Here is an 18,420-nt window from a genome sequence, read left to right on the forward strand (position 1 = left end):
TTGGCATAAAGTACAGATCTCATCAACAGCAGGCCATAGCTGACAGATTTGGTTTTCTGCCACGTAGGCAAGATGTGACAAGTTTATTTAAAGACTCTTTTCATAAATTTGCTGTAGTTTTCCATGAGACATGTCTAAAAAGGTACCAGTCATGTTAGATAACACCATTTACCTGCTAATTATAGGGTTAATCTGCAGGTTAATAGCAGTATGAAGGTGCCCAGCCGCTTTACTGAATGTGTGGCACCCAGGAGAAAATAGACTTAAATTCTCCTAGGAGCTGCCGGCTTTCCACCATACCGGCGTAGCTTCAGTCGCCGTTCACAGCACAGACAGCTAGCTCTGCACTGATACAGCGGGCTCAACAGTGCAAGGCAAAGTGCCGAGGATGCTCAACCTGCGCCCATGTCGCTGAAAGCTGGAGGCTCCTGGGAGAAATTATGTTCTTTTTCTCCCAGGTGCCGCACATTTACACTATTAATCCTTCAGGCTAATCCCATGGCTGCAGGGTACTAGCGTTATCAGACATGGAAGGTTTACTTTAAGAAAATGTCCCCCACTGAAATTTCTAAAGTCTTTCAAACCTTTTTGTTTTTCAGCAATATGCATGCAACATCAAAACAAAATACACACACAAATTATTGAATTGTATTAAAATAGTAGTTTATTTTATTGAACATTTTAGGAGTAAGATTTCAGTCAATTTGTTTTTCTGTTTTTAATTAAAATAATCAGTATTTGGGAGAGGAGACATTTAAAAACAAACACATAAAAAAAACCACCACCAATTTTTTTTCTCCCCCTCAAGAATGAAGAGTTCCTAAAAAGCATCACCGGGTTTCTCCCTCACAAGCAGGCTTGTACTAGGTGTTCTTCATGACTTGTTCTTGGTTTGTACAGCTGGGGGATATAAAAAAAATACAAATTATGGAATAACCACATCTGGGTCAGTGATGTATATTTGTTGAATGTGCTAGAACAGCTCCTGGTGCATCTGTATCTGTTAGTGATGAGCGCACGTGCGTGGATAAGTTTATCTGACCATGCTCGTGTGCTAGCCGAGTCCCCGCACCTGCGTGTCTTGCGGTTTCTTCTACAACCGCAACACATACAGGTGCGGGAACTCGAACATATTTTTTTGAGAATGCTGAAGACACTCAGATAACGCCTTATCTGAGCACATTGGCTCATCACTAGTATCTATAAAAGTGAGTATTCCATAAATCACTAGTTACATGGACACCAATTTGCCATATATTGCCAGTCAGAGGCCAAAATTTCCTGTATTTTTATACTCTATGGAATAGCGCATCCCACATGTTCGAAGTGAACTACCAGAGTTAGGGTCCATGTTGTCGCGGTGGCATGCTCTTTTGAAAATCGTGTCATCTAAGTAGGCAAATGGGATAACTGGCTCACCTATCCCAATGAAGGCACAGGATCCCAAATCCACAGCAAATGGAGCAATCCAAAAGAAGATCGAAAAAAAAAAGTAAACTATTTTTTTTTCCATAAAATGCAACACAAAGATTAAGCATAAAAAAAATAAATAAAAAAAATAAAAGTCCCTTACTAGAACATAATGGCTGATGTGTGTCCAAGCATAGCGCTTCTTACTCATAAGCGAAGCAAAACATAGCTAGGGAATGGTTTAAAAACCCAGCTAGGAGGTATACGCACCTCAAATGTGATAAACGAATAAATCCAGAGAAAATAAACAGATGGTGACATAACATACAGTAGTTAATAATGCAAAATTAAATCCGTATGCCCATTTAAAACCCTATGGATATGGGAGATTGAACAGAGGCAGGCATTCAAGATAACAAGTCCTGCAAAAAAAAAAACACTCAAAACACAGGCCGTACTCACCTACTGGTGCCTATGCAGCTCCAGCGAGGTCATAGTTTTCTTGAGTGACATTGATTCACTGACTGAGGATCTCCATACTGAAATATTCGCTCTATAAATACATTTCTCTGACTCAAGTGGACCAACGTAAAAAACAACCTTTATTTTAAAACTGTGTGTACTACTGTTCCTAGTGTCAATTGTGATTATATCCTTCAGGGAACAATTAGTACATTAAAGAACATCAAAATACGCACATCCTGATACATAAGATTAGGATACGTGCTCTCTCCTCATGACACTCGTAGTTATTCCCAACAAAAAATAGGCCCAATACTATCGCATCGGAGTGCGGGTACACCACGCAGTTATGGCTGTTACTGGGAATAGCGGTGACGTACAGGCGCAGTTTGTGGCTATAGGGCTGTTACTGCGGCTGCACAAGTAAAACATAGATGTCACCACTATTCCCCAGTAACAGCTGCGTCGTTATCGAGCATGCGTGGGTAGAGCGCGCAGTTGTGGCTGTTACTGCGCATGCGCGGGAATAGCGGTGACGTGAATGTCACTTGCGCAGGCGCAGTTCTTGGCCGCAAGGTTTGCACAAGTGACATACACGTCACCGCTATTCCCGCGCATGCGTAGTAGCGACGCGGCTGTTACTGCGCCTGTGTGGGAATAGTGGAAAGATCCATATAAAATCACTTTATTGAAATATTACACAAAAAAAATACACAAAATACCCAGTAGGGGTGAACACCGACAGAACCCAACCAATATAGTAGAGAAAAAGTAATTACTAATTCACATATAGGGCTCTGAACCAAGTGAATGTCCTAAAGTGCACAGTACAGTTATTAAACCCAGATATCAGAATTAATCATACTTCAATAGCATTGTAAAAATAAAAATGGCTGTGCAGGGACCAGTACTTATGTAGTCAACTATAGCCTAGACCTGTGGCCAAGTGAGCAAAGTATAAGGGGGTACTCATAAGCCGGCTGGTTATCAAGACTAGAGGGGTCCCCACACTTTTTTTTTTTAATTTAAAAAAAAAAAAAAACACACACATTGCTGCTGCAGCTCATTCATCAATGGTTCTGAGCCTGGACGGTCTTTAACCCCTTCATGACAGGAGCTTTTTTTCGTTTTTTCGCTTCCCTCCTTCCCAGAGCCATAGCTTTTTTATTTTTCCATCAATATGGCCATGTGAGGGCTTGTTTTTTGCAGGTTGAGTTGTACTTTTGAACGACACCATTGGTTTTAGCATGTCATGTACTCGAAAACAGGAAAGTGCAATCCCACACTTGTTTTTTGCTTGGCTTTTTTGCTAGGTTCACTAAATGCTAAAACTGACCATTATGATTCTCCAGGTCAGTACGAGTTCATAGACACCTAACATGACCAGGTTATTTTTTATCTAAGTGGTGAAAAAAGATTCCAAACTTTGCTAAAAAAAAAAAAAAAAAAAAATTGTGCCATTTTACGATACTCGTAGCGTCTCCATTTTTCGTGATCTGGGGTCGGGTGAGGGCTTATTTTTTGCGTTACGAGCTGGCGTTTTTAATAATAGCATTTTGGTGCAGATACATTCTTTTGATCGCCCGTTATTGCATTTTAATGCAATGTCGCGGCGACTAAAAAAACGTAATTCTGGCGTTTCGAATTTTTTTCTCGCTACGCCGTTTAGCGATCAGGTTAATGCTTTTTTTTTTATTGATAGATCGGGCGATTCTGAACGCGGCGATACCAAATACGTGTAGGTTAGATTTTTTTTTTCATTGATTTAATTTGAATGGGGCGAAAGTGATTTTATATTTTTTTTCAAATTTTGTTTTACTTTTTTTTATTTATTTATTTACTTTTGCCATGCTTCAATAGCCTCCATGGGAGGCTAGAAGCAGGGACAATTCGATCGCCTCTGCTACATAGCAGCGATCTGCTGATCGCTGTTATGTAGCAGAAATGGAGGTGTGCTGTGAGCGCCGACCACAGGGTGGCGCTCACAGCCACTGGTGATCAGTAACCATAGAGGTCTCAAGGACCTCTATGGTTACTATTCAGAAGCATCGCCGACCCCCGATCATGTGACGGGGGTCGGCGATGCGATCATTTCCGGCCGCAAGCAGTAGTTACATGCCGCTGTCTGCATTTGACAGCGGCATTTAACTAGCTAATAGGCGCGGGCAGATCGCGATTCTGCCCGCGCCTATTACGGGCACATGTCAGCTGTTCAAAACAGCTGACGTGTCCCGGCTTTGATGCGGGCTCACCGCCGGAGCCCGCATCAAAGCGGGGCTTCTGACCTCGGACGTACTATCCCGTCCGAGATCAGAAAGGGGTTAAAATCAGTCATACTTACTTATCCCTTTAATAGTTGAGTTTCCATTAGTGAATCTGGACACTTTAATTGAAGCCAAACAGCCCCACTCCCTGATGAGCCTCACCCCTAAAGTGCATCTTTTTTTTTACTTTTGCTGGTATTTTTTGGTGAAAAGGGGGGTGGGGTACTTTTGGGGTCCTTTTACCTTAGTCTCTGACCCACTTCTTTCCCAAGGTACTGAATGTTCATAGCGGTGGGCACCAAAATACCTTCTCCCTGCGCCTCCCTTCTTGCGATACCGTCCGCCTTCATGTAGATGACGCGTCTACGTGATCTACACAGTCTTCCCGGCATCGCATTCTTGCGCAGATGTCCTGCTCTGCCCTGTTGAGGGCAGAGCAAAATACTGCAGTGCGCAGGCGCCGGGAAAGAGTTAAGTTCTATTTCTTATCCTTCAGGTCGGGTTGGGGACATATACACAGCATTATAGAATGTTGTATATCAGCCCTGAATGATGGTGGCTGTATCGCATCAGTCAAATCTGGTGACAGGTTCCCTTTAAAGAGAATTATAGCCTTAGCATATAAGTGTTTAATAATATCACTAATGGAACACTAATAATTTGATTGCCTGCTATAGGGCTAAATTGAGGGCAAAGTGCAATAAGAAAGGATTGGTTAGACATTAGGCAAATTAAAACGGCGGTCAATACATTAAAATTCTCCTAAGGATGATACATTGGGAATAACTATGAGTGTCATGAGGAGAGAGCACGGATCATGATCTTATGTACCAGAATCCATGTATTATGATGATCTGTAATGTACTAAATGCCTACAGATGATATCATAACATATGTCTATAATGCTTGAGAGAAGTGGAGAGAGGAACAACCTGGTAAGAAAAATAACTCACCAGATTTTCCTCTTGTTCTAGTTTTCATCTTCGGAGAGTTGCATGGCAGGTTCTCCTCATCAGATTTCAGCCTCCTTTGCCTGGGTTTAGGTGTAGGGAAATCTTCTGACAGTTTTGAAGTTTTTCCTCTTTTTGTTGGAATCTTTGGCATTGGGCTTCGAAGGGATACTCGCCTTGAGACCTTCACTTCAGGGTCATCCATAGTCTTCTTCCCTCTCTGCAACCTCTGTACTCCTCCCTTATCTCTCACTTTTGCATCTTCATTTGAATTTTCAGCCATCTTTGCCCTTTTTCTTTTAACAGCAGTTTCTTCTTCTGCTTCCACCTTTACTCCATCCTTGCATTCCTTCTTCACAGAGGTCAAGGTTTTCCTTTTTGCTTTCCTTTTCGTTTCAACCTATGAGTGCACAATTATTTATAATTAGGATTTTTTCCCAACATGAACAATTTCTATATTTTTCCTTGTTATAAAAACATGGTGGAAGAAGAATAAGGCCATGTTCACACAGTGCGTTTACCGCGGAAACGCAGCGGTTTTGCCGCTGCGGTTCCGCGGCTGTTTTCCATGCAGGGTACAGTACACTGTACCCTATGGAAAACAGGACCTACTGTGCACATGGTCCTGAATTGAAAAAAAAAAAACCGCACTGATTAGCTGCGGTAAAAAAGAAGTACCATGTCACTTCTTTTTGTAAAACAGCAGCGGTTCTGCACCCATAGACCTCCATTGTGAGGTCAAACCCGCAGTAAAACCCGCAGATCAAAAATAGATCTGCGGGTTTTATTGCGGTTCGTGGTGCAGAACCGCTGCAGCAGGAAGTGCGGGGAAGCGGGCGGAAGTGCGTGGGTGGAGTGTGGCTGCCCCGATCCCACCCCCCATGCTCCGATGCCCCTCCCCCGTGCTCCGATGTCACCCCCCCGTGCTCCGATGCCCCCCCCCGTGCTCCGATGCCCCCCCCCGTGCCCTAATCTCCCCCCCTTATACTTACCCGGCCTCCCGATGTCCATCCGGCCGTCTTCTCCCTGGGCGCCGCCATCTTGCAAAATGGCGGGCGCATGCGCAGTGCGCCCGCCGAATCTGCCGGCCGGCAGATTCGTTACAAAGTGCATTTTGATCACTGAGATATAATCTCTCAGTGATCAAAATAAAAAAAATAGTAAATGACCCCCCCCCCCCCTTTGTCACCCCCATAGGTAGGGACAATAAAAAAAATAAAGAATTTTTTTTTTTTTTTTTCACTAAGGTTAGAATAGGGTTAGGGTTAGGGTTAGGGGTAGGGTTAGGGTATTTTCAGCCATTTTAACCCTAAAAAAAATTCCTAGAAAACACACAGACTCTGGCTAGAAAACTGCATCAAAAAACGCATCAAAAAAGGACCAAAAAAAGGACCTGCGTTTTCTGCCAAGAGCTGCAGTTTTTTAAAAAACAGTCCTGAAAAAAAAAAAAAGGATGGAAATCAGGAACGTGTGAACATACCCTAAAAGGAAAAGCAGTCACTAGCAAAAATGTGGCTTCCTCCATTTGGCACAAATAAAAAGAACCCAAAGTAAGATCAAGAAGTGTAATGGAAAAAAAAAAAAAAAAAAAAGCAAGCTGCGTAGAGCCGCAGCATCAAACACGCAGCGTCCAGATGTTACAGCATAGAGGGGGGGGATTTCATGAAATTCCGTCTCCACTATGCATTAAAAAAGCCAGGCGGCAGACCCGCGTAAACGGACATGCGGTGCGTCTTTTCAGAACGCAGCATGTCTGTTTACATTGCGGCGACGCTCTGTCGCCGCGCCGTAAGTTTCCCATAGATTAATCATTAGATGCGATTTTTATCACATCTAATGATTGTGAAATGCGTAGAAACTGTTAATGCAGCTTACTGCGCATGTCCATGCCGGCTTACCTATCCCGCCGCCGGAAGCCCCGCGTCCACTGCAGTTCTCGCGGTAAGATAAGTTCTCGCGATAACTTAGCTTACCGCGAGAACTGCCGTGCACGTGACCTGGGGTTATCTCCGGTCACACTAGGCTGGTTCTCATGGTCAGCTGACTGAGTGCTAGAATGTAGGTGATCTACAAGCTCTGCTATGTCTGGATGTCAGGCATCCAGATGTAGCAGAGCTGGACTCGTCGTGGGACACTCGTTATGGGATATCTGCGGACAGGGAGTATGAATTTGGTTTTTTTTTTTGCTTTTTTGCAGGACGGGGGTCTTCAAGAGGATTGAGTGTACAATAAAGATATTTTTTTTTTTAAATATTGCATTTGAGGCCGTGTTAAAATACCCGACACTGCCGTGGGCACTCAGAACCGGAGCTCCGTTCAGCTGCATAGAAATACATGCAGCCGCACACTCCGATTCCGAGTGCCTGCGGCAGTGCCGGGAATTGAAGCGAGAGACTTGTGTGAGTTTCTCGCAAGTGTAACGCAGATTTTGTGTGTGTGTGTCTTAAATAAAGACACACACGAAATTTGCATTAGGCCGGGGTCACACATGCGAGAAACTCGGACGAGTCTCGCATCTTAATACCCGGCACTGCTGCCATCACTTGGGATCGGAGCGTGCAGCTGCACAGAAATATATGCAACAGCACGCTCCGCTCACGAGTGCCGGCGGCAGTGCCGGGTATTAGAATGCGAGACTCGTCCGAGTTTCTCGCTTGTGTGATCCATCTATCATCTGTTTATCTATTATCTATCTATCGTATCTATCTATTTATCTATTATATATCTATATATAGATGTATTGATAGATCGGTAGATAATAGATATATCGATAGATAGATCCATAGATAGATACGATAGATAGACAGATACGATAGATATGTATCGTATCTATCTAACATATCTATCTGTGTTTGTATATTCTTCAATGGAGTATGTAAATTAAGAGGTTGGACAAGAAATGACATCAATTTATTTTATTTGTATATCTTTATTGAGCTTACAAAAACACACATAAATCCGCAAGAAAAAAAAGCATCAAAAAACGCATCAATTACGCGTCAAAAAACGCAGGTGACCTCAGGTGCAGATTTTACCTGCGTCAAATCCTGATGCAATCCTGAACGTGGACACATGCCCTATGGCCCCCTCTATGTCTCCTGGTGTACTGGCCTGTCTCCTGATATTTACGCCTTGCTCTGGATACTGTGCTGACAGACACAGCTACCCTTCTTGCTACAGCTCACAATGATGTGCCACACTACATGAGCAACTTCGATGGGTTGTAGACACCGCCTCATGCTACTGTAAATTACCTCTAGGGGCAAGAGCAATGACAAAATGCAAAAGTGACCAAAACAGCCAAAAAGGATGAGAACAGAGAAATGGTCTGTGGTCACCACCTGCAGAATCACTCCTTTATAGGGGTTGTCTTGCTAATTGCCTATCATTCTTACCAGTTGTCTGTTCCATTTGCACAACATTAGAATTGGATTCACAATCAGTGTTGCTTCATAACTGGAGAGGCTGATTTCACAGAAGTGTGATTGAGTTGGAATTACATTGTGTTTAAGTGTTCCCATTATTTATTTTTGATCAGTGTATACCGTATTTTCAGACTAAGACTTTTTTCCCTTCAAAAATGTGGAGGAAGATGGTGGGTGCGTCTTAGGCCACTTTCACACTAGCGTTGTTTTCAATACGTCGCAATGTGTCGTTTAGGGGGAAAAACGCATCCTGCAAAGTTGTTTTTGCAGGATGCGTTTTTGCCCCATAGAGTAACATTACCGACGCATTGCGACGTATTGACTCACGTCGCAACCGTCGTGCGACGGTTGTGCCGTGTTTTGGCGGACCGCCGGGAGCAAAAAAACGTTAAATGTAACGTTTTTTGCTGCCGACGGACCACCTCCCTGCACCTCACAATGGGGCAGCGGATGCACCGGAGAAATGCCTCCGCTGCACCCGTTGTGCAGCACAACAAACGCTAGCGTCGGAATCTCGGCCCGACGCATTGCGACGGGCCGAATCCGAGGCTAGTGTGAAAGTAGCCTTATAGTCCGGATGTACCTGCTCTGGCTATGGTGGGGAGGCGGGAGAGCAGCAGATCACAAAAGGCTAAAGCCTGTGCCCGCTGCTAAAGGGAAATGAGCGTGGAGGGCAATGAATATTCATTTTTCATTAATAGCATCTAGGTATGCATGGCCCCCCATCGCTATCCTGGTATGCATGGCCCCATCATGGAAAAAAAAAAAAGAAACACAAACAGAACACTTATCTTTCTGCGCTCCCTCGCAGCTTGCCAGCAGCTGCTTTATGCTTGTAAGCAACGCTTGGCAGGGACATCATGCGCTGCTTACAAGCCGCGGACAGCTGCTGGAGTATGCACTGCTCTCCACACAGGGACTATGTGCATGGAGGGCAGTGAGTATTCATTGCCCTTTAGTAGCATGCACAGTACAGCCGCCAGCTTCCTGCAGCTGCCATGTGTGCTCGCTACTTAAGATAAATGAAAATTCACCTCGCTCCACTCCCATGGGGATGGAATGCGGTGAATATTCATTTCTCTTAAGTAGAGGGCACAAGTGACCGCCAGAAGCTGCAGGAGGCTGACACTGACCCTGTGCTCGCGCTACTAAAGAGCAATGAATACTCACTGCCTTCCAAGCGCATAGTCCTGGTGTGGGGAGTCGTGAGTATTCCGGCAGTTGTCCTTCAGCTTGTAAGCAGCGTATGATGTCCCTGCCATGCACTACTTACAAGCATAAAGAAACTGCTGGCATCAGAACAAGACACTGAGGGAGCAGAGGAAGACCAGCATAATTTTTATTTTATTTTTTTTAAATGTTTTTCTGATGGGGCCATGCATACTAGCACAGGGATGGGGGCCAATCATACCAGGATAAGGATGGGGCCATGCATACCAGGACTGAGATCGTGGTCCTGCATACCAGGATAGGGATGAGGGGACTATATATATACCAGAATAGGAGATATTAAGTACAGAATTGACCATTTTTTGCTTAAATTTTTTCTCTAATTTCCTCCTCTAAAACTTAGGTGCGTCTGAAAAAAATACAGTAATTTGCAGGAGGTATCCTAGCAGGAGCAGCCCAAAGAATAAACATGCTACTTCCTTTAACAATTTCATGGTTTCTGGACCTTCACACAGTTAAAAGCAGAAGCAAAAAAGACAGAACATGTGCACAGCAATATGTTTTTTTTTTCACATTTCTGTGCATTATGTTCACTTTTTGTGACGCTTTTCAGGCACAAAAGATGATATTGTGTGCACATACCCTAAAAGAGAAAAAAAATCCTATCATTAATTTAGGTAGTCACGAGTCAGCACTCGGGTTTTCTTGTATAGGTGCAAAAGTGATATACTATAAACATATATGTTAAAATATTTTCAGGTAATAGTCACTTTTTATGAAATTGTACCTTAATTGGTTTGCCTTTCGCAGCCACAGACTTGCTTTGCTTTCCCACTTTCTTCCCTAGAATTTAGAGATAGGCATTTTAATTATTAAAAGAGAATTCACAAAGAAAAAAAAAAAAAAATAGAAAAAAAAAAAAGTTTAAAGTCTTGTTTATATTTGCTGTGGCACTATTTTTCCCCTTAATGACAGACACATTGGAAAAACGCAGTAGACCTCATATCAAGTCAATCGGATCGGTCGGATAGCTATGGTAACCATGATATGATTGATCAGTTTGTGTATCATGGCTTCCAACAATATAAGTATTAATAGAGCCTTAACACCTTTCCACCTGGATGGTTTTTTGCTACTTTTTTTTTTTTATCTTCTTCTTCCACATACCCATACAAGGGCTGGTTTTGATTCACTAATCAATTTACTGGCAAACAGGTAAGAAAAAAAAATTGCAAAAAAAATCCTGAAAATCTATAAATATATATATATTCATTAGTGGCTAGTGAAAGTATTCACCCCATTTTGCTTTTTACCTATTTTGTTACATTGTAACCTGTGTTTAATAATTTTTTGTAATCAGATGTGTGTAATACATCACTACTAAACAGTCTAAAGTTGGTGAAGTGATTAAAATATAGGCATAAATTAAATTTATGGGATAAAATAACTAAAAATTGACGTGCATTTATCCCTTTTGGTTTGAAGCCACTAAAAATGTATAAAGTCCACCAGGGTGCAATCTTTCACCAAGTGCCACATGGTCTGTCAGTATATACACTTTACCTATTCTGACAGGCCACAGAAGCTGCAACACCATTAAGCAGGAGGCATCACTAACCAAACACCATGAAGACCAAGAAGATCTCCAAACAAGTCAGGGACAAAATTGTTGAGACGTACAAGTCAGGGTTGGGTTGTTAAAAAAAAAAAAAAAAATTCCCAAATCGCTGATGAGCCTTCAGCGCACCATCAAATCCATTATCATGAAATGGAAAGAACATGGTACCACAACAAACCTGCCAAGAGATGGCCGCCCACCAAAACGCTCATCCCATCAAGGAAGGCAGTAATCAGAGGCAGTACAGAGACCAAAAGGTTGCCCTCAAGGAGCTGCAGAGTTGCTGACTAGAGACTTCAGTATCTGTTCATACGACCACAATAAGCCGTACACTCCATAGAGGTGGCCTTTATGATAAAGGCTATTTTTCTGCCCACTCTATTTACAATAATAAGGCTCATTTTGAGTTTGCCACAAGGCATGCAGAAGACTCCCCAAATGTATAGAGGAAGGTGCTGTGGTCAGATGAGCCCAAAAATGAACTTTTTGGCCACCACAATAAACGTTATTTCTTATGCCAAACCAATAGAGCTCATCGCCCTAAGAAACTATGCTTTTCAGCAGCAGGGACAGGAAAAAAATGGTCCAAGTTGAGGGGGAAGATGGATGGTGCACAATACAGGGATATACTTGAGCAAAACCTGATTCAGTCTGTTAGTGATTTGAGATGGAGGTTGACCTTCCAACAAGAAAATGACCCAAAGCAACACTTGAGTGGTTTAAGGGGATACATGTAAATGTTTTGAAGTGACCTTAATCCAATTGAAAATCTGTGGTCAGACTTGAAGATAGATGGTTTTCTCTGGTTTTCTCTGGCCGCGACCAATCAGTGACTTGGGATAGATAGATATATACACACACACACAGAGTGATAAGAAAAATTAATACATTTTACGTTAGGGCCTGATTGAAACAGTAGGTAGTTTTGGATTTAAATACTTCCTTTAATTAGACAAAACAAATGATTTTGAAAAGGCCGTTTTAACACTTCCACCCTTTGCATTGTCTGATCTTTCCTTTCAATCTTATGGGTTACTTATCTGCCCTGTATATGAAGGCAGATGGAAAACATTAGCAGGACTATAAGATCGGATGACAAAGTGTTTGTTTGTAGTCTGTAACCATGGATACGCATAGGACAGGCCTGCGCAGGAATTGTAAGCACAGTGAGAATGAGAAGAATACAGGAACTACAGATCTATGCGAGTTTTCACTGAGAGTTAAAAAGCTTGCGCAAATTACACTGGTAGTGGATAGGACAACGGTACCTTTTGGAGCAAGAGGACCTGGTTCTCCCTGCAAAATCATCATACAGACAAAGTTAGCAGCATCAAACTGGAAATTCCCATAATACAGACACTTGTTCGCAACACAAATGTACCATAGTGACCACATCTCAAATCATATTTCCCACCTGGAACCAGATCATCCTCCCATTATGGTCTTTCAAAGACTTCATTCCTGGAACATAGTAACACTGCATCCACTGCATCAGGGTATTATAGTCCTCTTTTTTATAACCAGGTGCATACCCTTTACCCCCTAAAGGAAAGAAAAAAAATGCAGGTAGTCAGAGGGCAATGAATTCTTACCATCCATATGGCTATGAAATAAGCAATTCACTCCTACCCAGGTCAATAACCTCCATAGGCACCAAATTACAAAGCTGCAGGAGGTCTGGATTTTCTTTCTTGATTTTGACTTTCTTACTTAGAGAGAGGTCTGCATTCTGTAGGAACAGCATATACCAGTCAGCATCTATCCCATAGTACAGTCCATTCATGTCACTTCCAGCAAATAAGGAGAGTTTTCTTCATTTGAGCATTTTTAATTTCAGTCAATGCAATATTAATGTTTAAAGCTACAGTCACATTTCTCATCCGTGTGCTGTCTGGTCAGTGTGCTGTGCATCTTAATGAATCAGGGCCTATGGTTTTTAAGATTGGGGTCACGATGGCCAGTCTTAATGAGGGGTGCACAGAAATAGCATGCACCCAATTCATTAAAAGGCACACGTACACCAATTAATGGATTTGGCGCAAGCCACCATACGACTAGCCAGAAACCATACTCTAGTCAAGAAACTGGGGCAGTATTTCAGGATCAAGGAATGCCAACACCTTTGAAGAATCCATTTTGGCAGAGCTACTTTAAACGGTGTTGAGCAAACATTGTGCGACTTTTACAAAGTGTTTTACTACAGTTTTCTTACATAAAAACATTTTGATGAATCAAGCCAGTGATTGTCCTATTCTTGTCTGTTTTTGTGGATCAGATCCAGTCACTAATGACGAATCATTAAAAATGATGCATTCACCAAGTATCAATTTGTTTTTAAAAAGGGAAAAAAAAAAAAAAAAGGGATTTTTGTGTACTCACCGTAAAATCCTTTTCTCCGAGCCATTCATTGGGGGACACAGACCGTGGGGTGTATGCTGCTGCCACTAGGAGGCTGACACTAAGTGAAACAAAGAAAGTTAGCTCCTCCCCTGCAGTATACACCCTCCTGCTGGCTCTCAGCTAACCAGTTCGGTGCAAAAGCAGTAGGAGATCAATAACAACATATGAGATTATAGCATGTCAAATTATAAAAACAAGCACAAATTAATAATAGGGAGGGAGCTGTGTCCCCCAATGAATGGCTCGGAGAAAAGGTTTTTACGGTGAGTACACAAAAATCCCTATTTCTCCTTCGCCTCATTGGGGGACACAGACCGTGGGACGTCCCAAAGCAGTCCCTGGGTGGGGACAACATCAGATCAGGCCGGTGTAACCGCTACTTACAAGTGCGTCACCGCGGCCTGCAGAGTCCGCCTGCCCAGACTCACATCTGTGGAAGTCTGGGAATTATAGTGCTTCAAGAATGCATGCGGACTGGAGGAATTCACAAGCTTGCGGCCATGCTTGCCGACGTCTGGTGTCTAGAGCCCTCAGACAGGGAGATAGGCTGACATCTAGCACGGAAAGACTCCTGGATGGTGAAAAGAATCCACCAGGCTAACATGGCTGATGAAACTGCTAAACCCTTCCTGTGACCGTCAAGAAGCCATCTTACCATCGAGAAGCCCAAGTAAAGTGTCCAACCTTCGGAAGGACGCCGTCCTCGATACATACCCACTCGGAGCACTCACTTCTTCCAGATTATGGAGAACCCATACCGTTTTGTGGACTGGAGCCGAAAGAGATGAGAGAAGGACAATGCCCCTGCGACAGTGGGAATACAATACCACCTTGGTAACGAGGGAAGGAGATGGCCTGAGGGCGACCTTGCTTTGATGGTAATAAGGAAAAAGGTCTGAAAGAACAGAGCGGCGAGCTCTGAAGACTCGTCAGAATGACAGGAGCGCAGAGAAAAGAAAAAAAAAAGGGGAGCGACCTTCCCTGATAGTAAAATCCGTCCGGATCAAAAAAAAAAAAAAAAAAAAAAAAAAGGAGTCTACTGTAAGATCCCCAGGACCATTAAGGTCCTACAGATCTAACGGTACGCGGTAGGGAAGAACTACAGGTGAAGACTCCCTGCTAGAAATTCCATATTTGCAGTTTTGACACAATAAGACGGAAAAATACTAGTACGGCAAGCGAGAGAACCTGACATTGTCAGTGCGGGTGTCCCGGGATCACTGGGGCCCTTCCTGCTTCCAAAAAGATCTCAGAAGTAGTGGAAGAGGGGTTATGGAAATTGGTACCATGGAAGAACAGAGCATCACTGCGATGGTCTTGGATCTCGAGGTCAAACCATGAACTGGAGTACATTGGTGTTCAATTTTGGACGCCATCCGACCTACATCTGGAGTACTCCAGTGAAGGCAGATCTGATGGAAGACTTCCGAGAGAAGTTCTCACTCACTAGAGGAGAAAACCCTGACGGCTGAATATGTCTGCCGCCCAGAGTTCTACTCCAGGAATATGTACTGCTGAGATCACCGAGTGATAGATCTCGGCCCATCAGAGTGCGAGGTACCTCGGCCATGGTGCTTGACTGTGGGTACCTGCTAGATGGTTGACGTATGGCGCAGCCGTGGTATTATTCAATTGAAGACGGATGGTTGACCCGCCTGAAGGCAGTGGACCTGCTGTAGGATTAGCCGTACCGTTCAGATCCCCAGAGCAATGATCGGGAGAAGAAGACTGGCATTGGTATTCCCTAATAACCATTGGACCAGGAGAAGGCTCTGGATGAGGAAGGAGCTCAGAGACTGCCCTTTGAAAGCCTGATTGACTTGCTCAAAACGAGCGGAGTGAAAGAAAACTGCTTCCATTGTCGTCTTTTTTCCCCAGAACCCCCCTAGCGAATTTAATGAACCGAGGGAATGAGTGATCAAGTGCACGAGCTCCCTGTTGAAGGGCCACGACCTTGACTCGAGAGAGGATTACCATCCTTCTTGTGCAGGATCATCCTCAAAAAGGAACTGCTGGGCTGGGAATGAGGAAAAACTTGTCTAAGTTTAGCTGCTAGCCCAAGTGAGAGGGTATTGTAAGTGATATAGACGACTCAGCGTAGTCCTGGAAGAGCGGCTAGAAAGTCGACCAAATAGGGCAGGACGACCATGCTTCTAGGGTGCAAGAGGCACATGACAATCTCCATGACCCTTGCGACCACTCTGGTGCGGTAGCCAGGCTGAAGGGCAAGGTCGTGACTTGAAAATGCTGTTCGCGAATGGAAGGCGAAGGGATTATTGTAGAGGGTGTGTGTAAATCGGTGCCCTTTAAAGCAGGGGTGTCAAACTGCATTCCTCGAGGGCTGCAAACAGGTCATGTTTTCAGGATTTCCTTGCATTGCACAGGTGATAATTTAATCACCTGCAGAGAATGATTCCAGCACCTTGTGCAATACAAGGAAATCCTGAAAACACACATGGTTTGAGGCCCACGAGGAATGCAGTTTGACACCCTTGCTTTAAAGGACCCGTCGCCCTTAAAAATCAGACCAGGTAACATAGTAACATAGTAACATAGTTAGTAAGGCCGAAAAAAAGACATTTGTCCATCCAGTTCAGCCTATATTCCATCATAATAAATACCCAGATCTACATCCTTCTACAGAACCTAATAATTGTATGATACAATATTGTTCTGCTCCAGGAAGACATCCAGGCCTCTCTTGAACCCCTCGACTGAGTTCGCCATCACCACCTCCTCAGGCAAGCAATTCCAGATTCTCACTGCCCTAACAGTAAAGAATCCTCTTCTATGTTGGTGGAAAAACCTTCTCTCCTCCAGACGCAAAGAATGCCCCCTTGTGCCCGTCACCTTCCTTGGTATAAACAGATCCTCAGCGAGATATTTGTATTGTCCCCTTATATACTTATACATGGTTATTAGATCGCCCCTCAGTCGTCTTTTTTCTAGACTAAATAATCCTAATTTCGCTAATCTATCTGGGTATTGTAGTTCTCCCATCCCCTTTATTAATTTTGTTGCCCTCCTTTGTACTCTCTCTAGTTCCATTATATCCTTCCTGAGCACCGGTGCCCAAAACTGGACACAGTACTCCATGTGCGGTCTAACTAGGGATTTGTACAGAGGCAGTATAATGCTCTCATCATGTGTATCCAGACCTCTTTTAATGCACCCCATGATCCTGTTTGCCTTGGCAGCTGCTGCCTGGCACTGGCTGCTCCAGGTAAGTTTATCATTAACTAGGATCCCCAAGTCCTTCTCCCTGTCAGATTTACCCAGTGGTTTCCCGTTCAGTGTGTAATGGTGATATTGATTCCCTCTTCCCATGTGTATAACCTTACATTTATCATTGTTAAACCTCATCTGCCACCTTTCAGCCCAAGTTTCCAACTTATCCAGATCCATCTGTAGCAGAATACTATCTTCTCTTGTATTAACTGCTTTACATAGTTTTGTATCATCTGCAAATATCGATATTTTACTGTGTAAACCTTCTACCAGATCATTAATGAATATGTTGAAGAGAACAGGTCCCAATACTGACCCCTGCGGTACCCCACTGGTCACAGCGACCCAGTTAGAGACTATACCATTTATAACCACCCTCTGCTTTCTATCACTAAGCCAGTTACTAACCCATTTACACACATTTTCCCCCAGACCAAGCATTCTCATTTTGTGTACCAACCTCTTGTGCGGCACGGTATGGCATCCCATGTAGAGGCTTCTGTCCAGGGAACCGCTCGACAATTTGTAGATGATATAAGTAGGCAAGTACCTTTTTTTTTTTTTTTTTTTTTTTTGAAGCTCTGGCAATCCAAGGCAATATCTGATCCATATTCAGAGCGTTGTTTTCAACAAATCATAGGGGAGAGATCAGGAAATGAAAACCTCCGTTTTCTAGACGCCTGTACATTTTTCTAGAATACTTGCGGCCCCTGCTAGTCGACAGCTCCCATTGTAGGAGACGGACCATGTATATCAGTCCTGCGAGGACTCCGAGCCACAGAGGGTTCACAGAGGGATTCAATCTCTTGGTCAGAGAAACCATGGATTGCGGTTAGTGACAAAGTCCACTGAGGGGGACTAGGTATTCTGAGATAACTGGGATCAGCGGCGGAGGGCTCCAGAGCTCAGATAGGGTGACCAGCTTGGGATTGAACATGTGCCCTTAAGACCAGTGAATACTGGTCATGCGCCTTTAAGACTAGGGAAAACTGGTCTTGTGCCTTCAGGGGGGCATAATGTTTATGTGCCTTTAAATGGTCATGTGCCTCTAAGACCAGGGCATACTGGTCATGTGCCTTTAAGACCAGGGCATACTGATCATGTGCCTTTAAGACCAGGGCATGCTGGCCATGTGCCTTTAAGACCAGGGCATACTGGCCATGTGCCTTTAAGACCAGGGCATACTGGTCACGAGCCTTTAAGACCAGGGCAGCTGGTCATATGCCTTTAAGATCGGGGCATTTTTCAAGGATTACGCCAGAGGTGAAGCCCCTTGAGGGGAACTAGGTACTCTGGGAAGAGCCGGGATCGGCGGCGGCGGAGGGCTCCTGAGCTCATTTGAACTAAGGACTCTGGGAAAGGTGACCGGCTTCTGGCTGGTCATGACTTAAGAGCAGAGAATGCTGGTAATGTGCCCCTTTTAAACTAAGGAACCTTTAAGACCAGGGGATGCTGGTCATGTGTTTTTACAAAGCCAGGGAAAGCTGGACATG

General features: G+C 43.7%; 1 protein-coding gene across 2 annotated transcripts in view; it reads right to left on the reverse strand.

Annotated features, from left to right (window-relative positions):
* Nucleotides 1-638: 638 nt before the first annotated feature.
* The window catches only part of NEIL1 (nei like DNA glycosylase 1), a 49,273-nt gene continuing 31,491 nt past the window's right edge, over nucleotides 639-18,420 (reverse strand). For both annotated transcript variants that reach the window (XM_069765778.1, XM_069765779.1), the window contains exons 5-10: nucleotides 12,929-13,028; nucleotides 12,714-12,841; nucleotides 12,568-12,595; nucleotides 10,469-10,524; nucleotides 5,090-5,486; nucleotides 639-900 (exon numbers count right to left, since the gene is read on the reverse strand). In XM_069765778.1, the coding sequence (XP_069621879.1) occupies nucleotides 875-900; nucleotides 5,090-5,486; nucleotides 10,469-10,524; nucleotides 12,568-12,595; nucleotides 12,714-12,841; nucleotides 12,929-13,028 (735 nt within the window). In that variant the 3' untranslated portion in view covers nucleotides 639-874. The remainder of the gene's footprint in view (nucleotides 901-5,089; nucleotides 5,487-10,468; nucleotides 10,525-12,567; nucleotides 12,596-12,713; nucleotides 12,842-12,928; nucleotides 13,029-18,420) is intronic.

Source organism: Ranitomeya imitator, chromosome 4 (genome assembly GCF_032444005.1).
Source record: "Ranitomeya imitator isolate aRanImi1 chromosome 4, aRanImi1.pri, whole genome shotgun sequence".
NCBI lineage: Eukaryota > Metazoa > Chordata > Amphibia > Anura > Dendrobatidae > Ranitomeya > Ranitomeya imitator.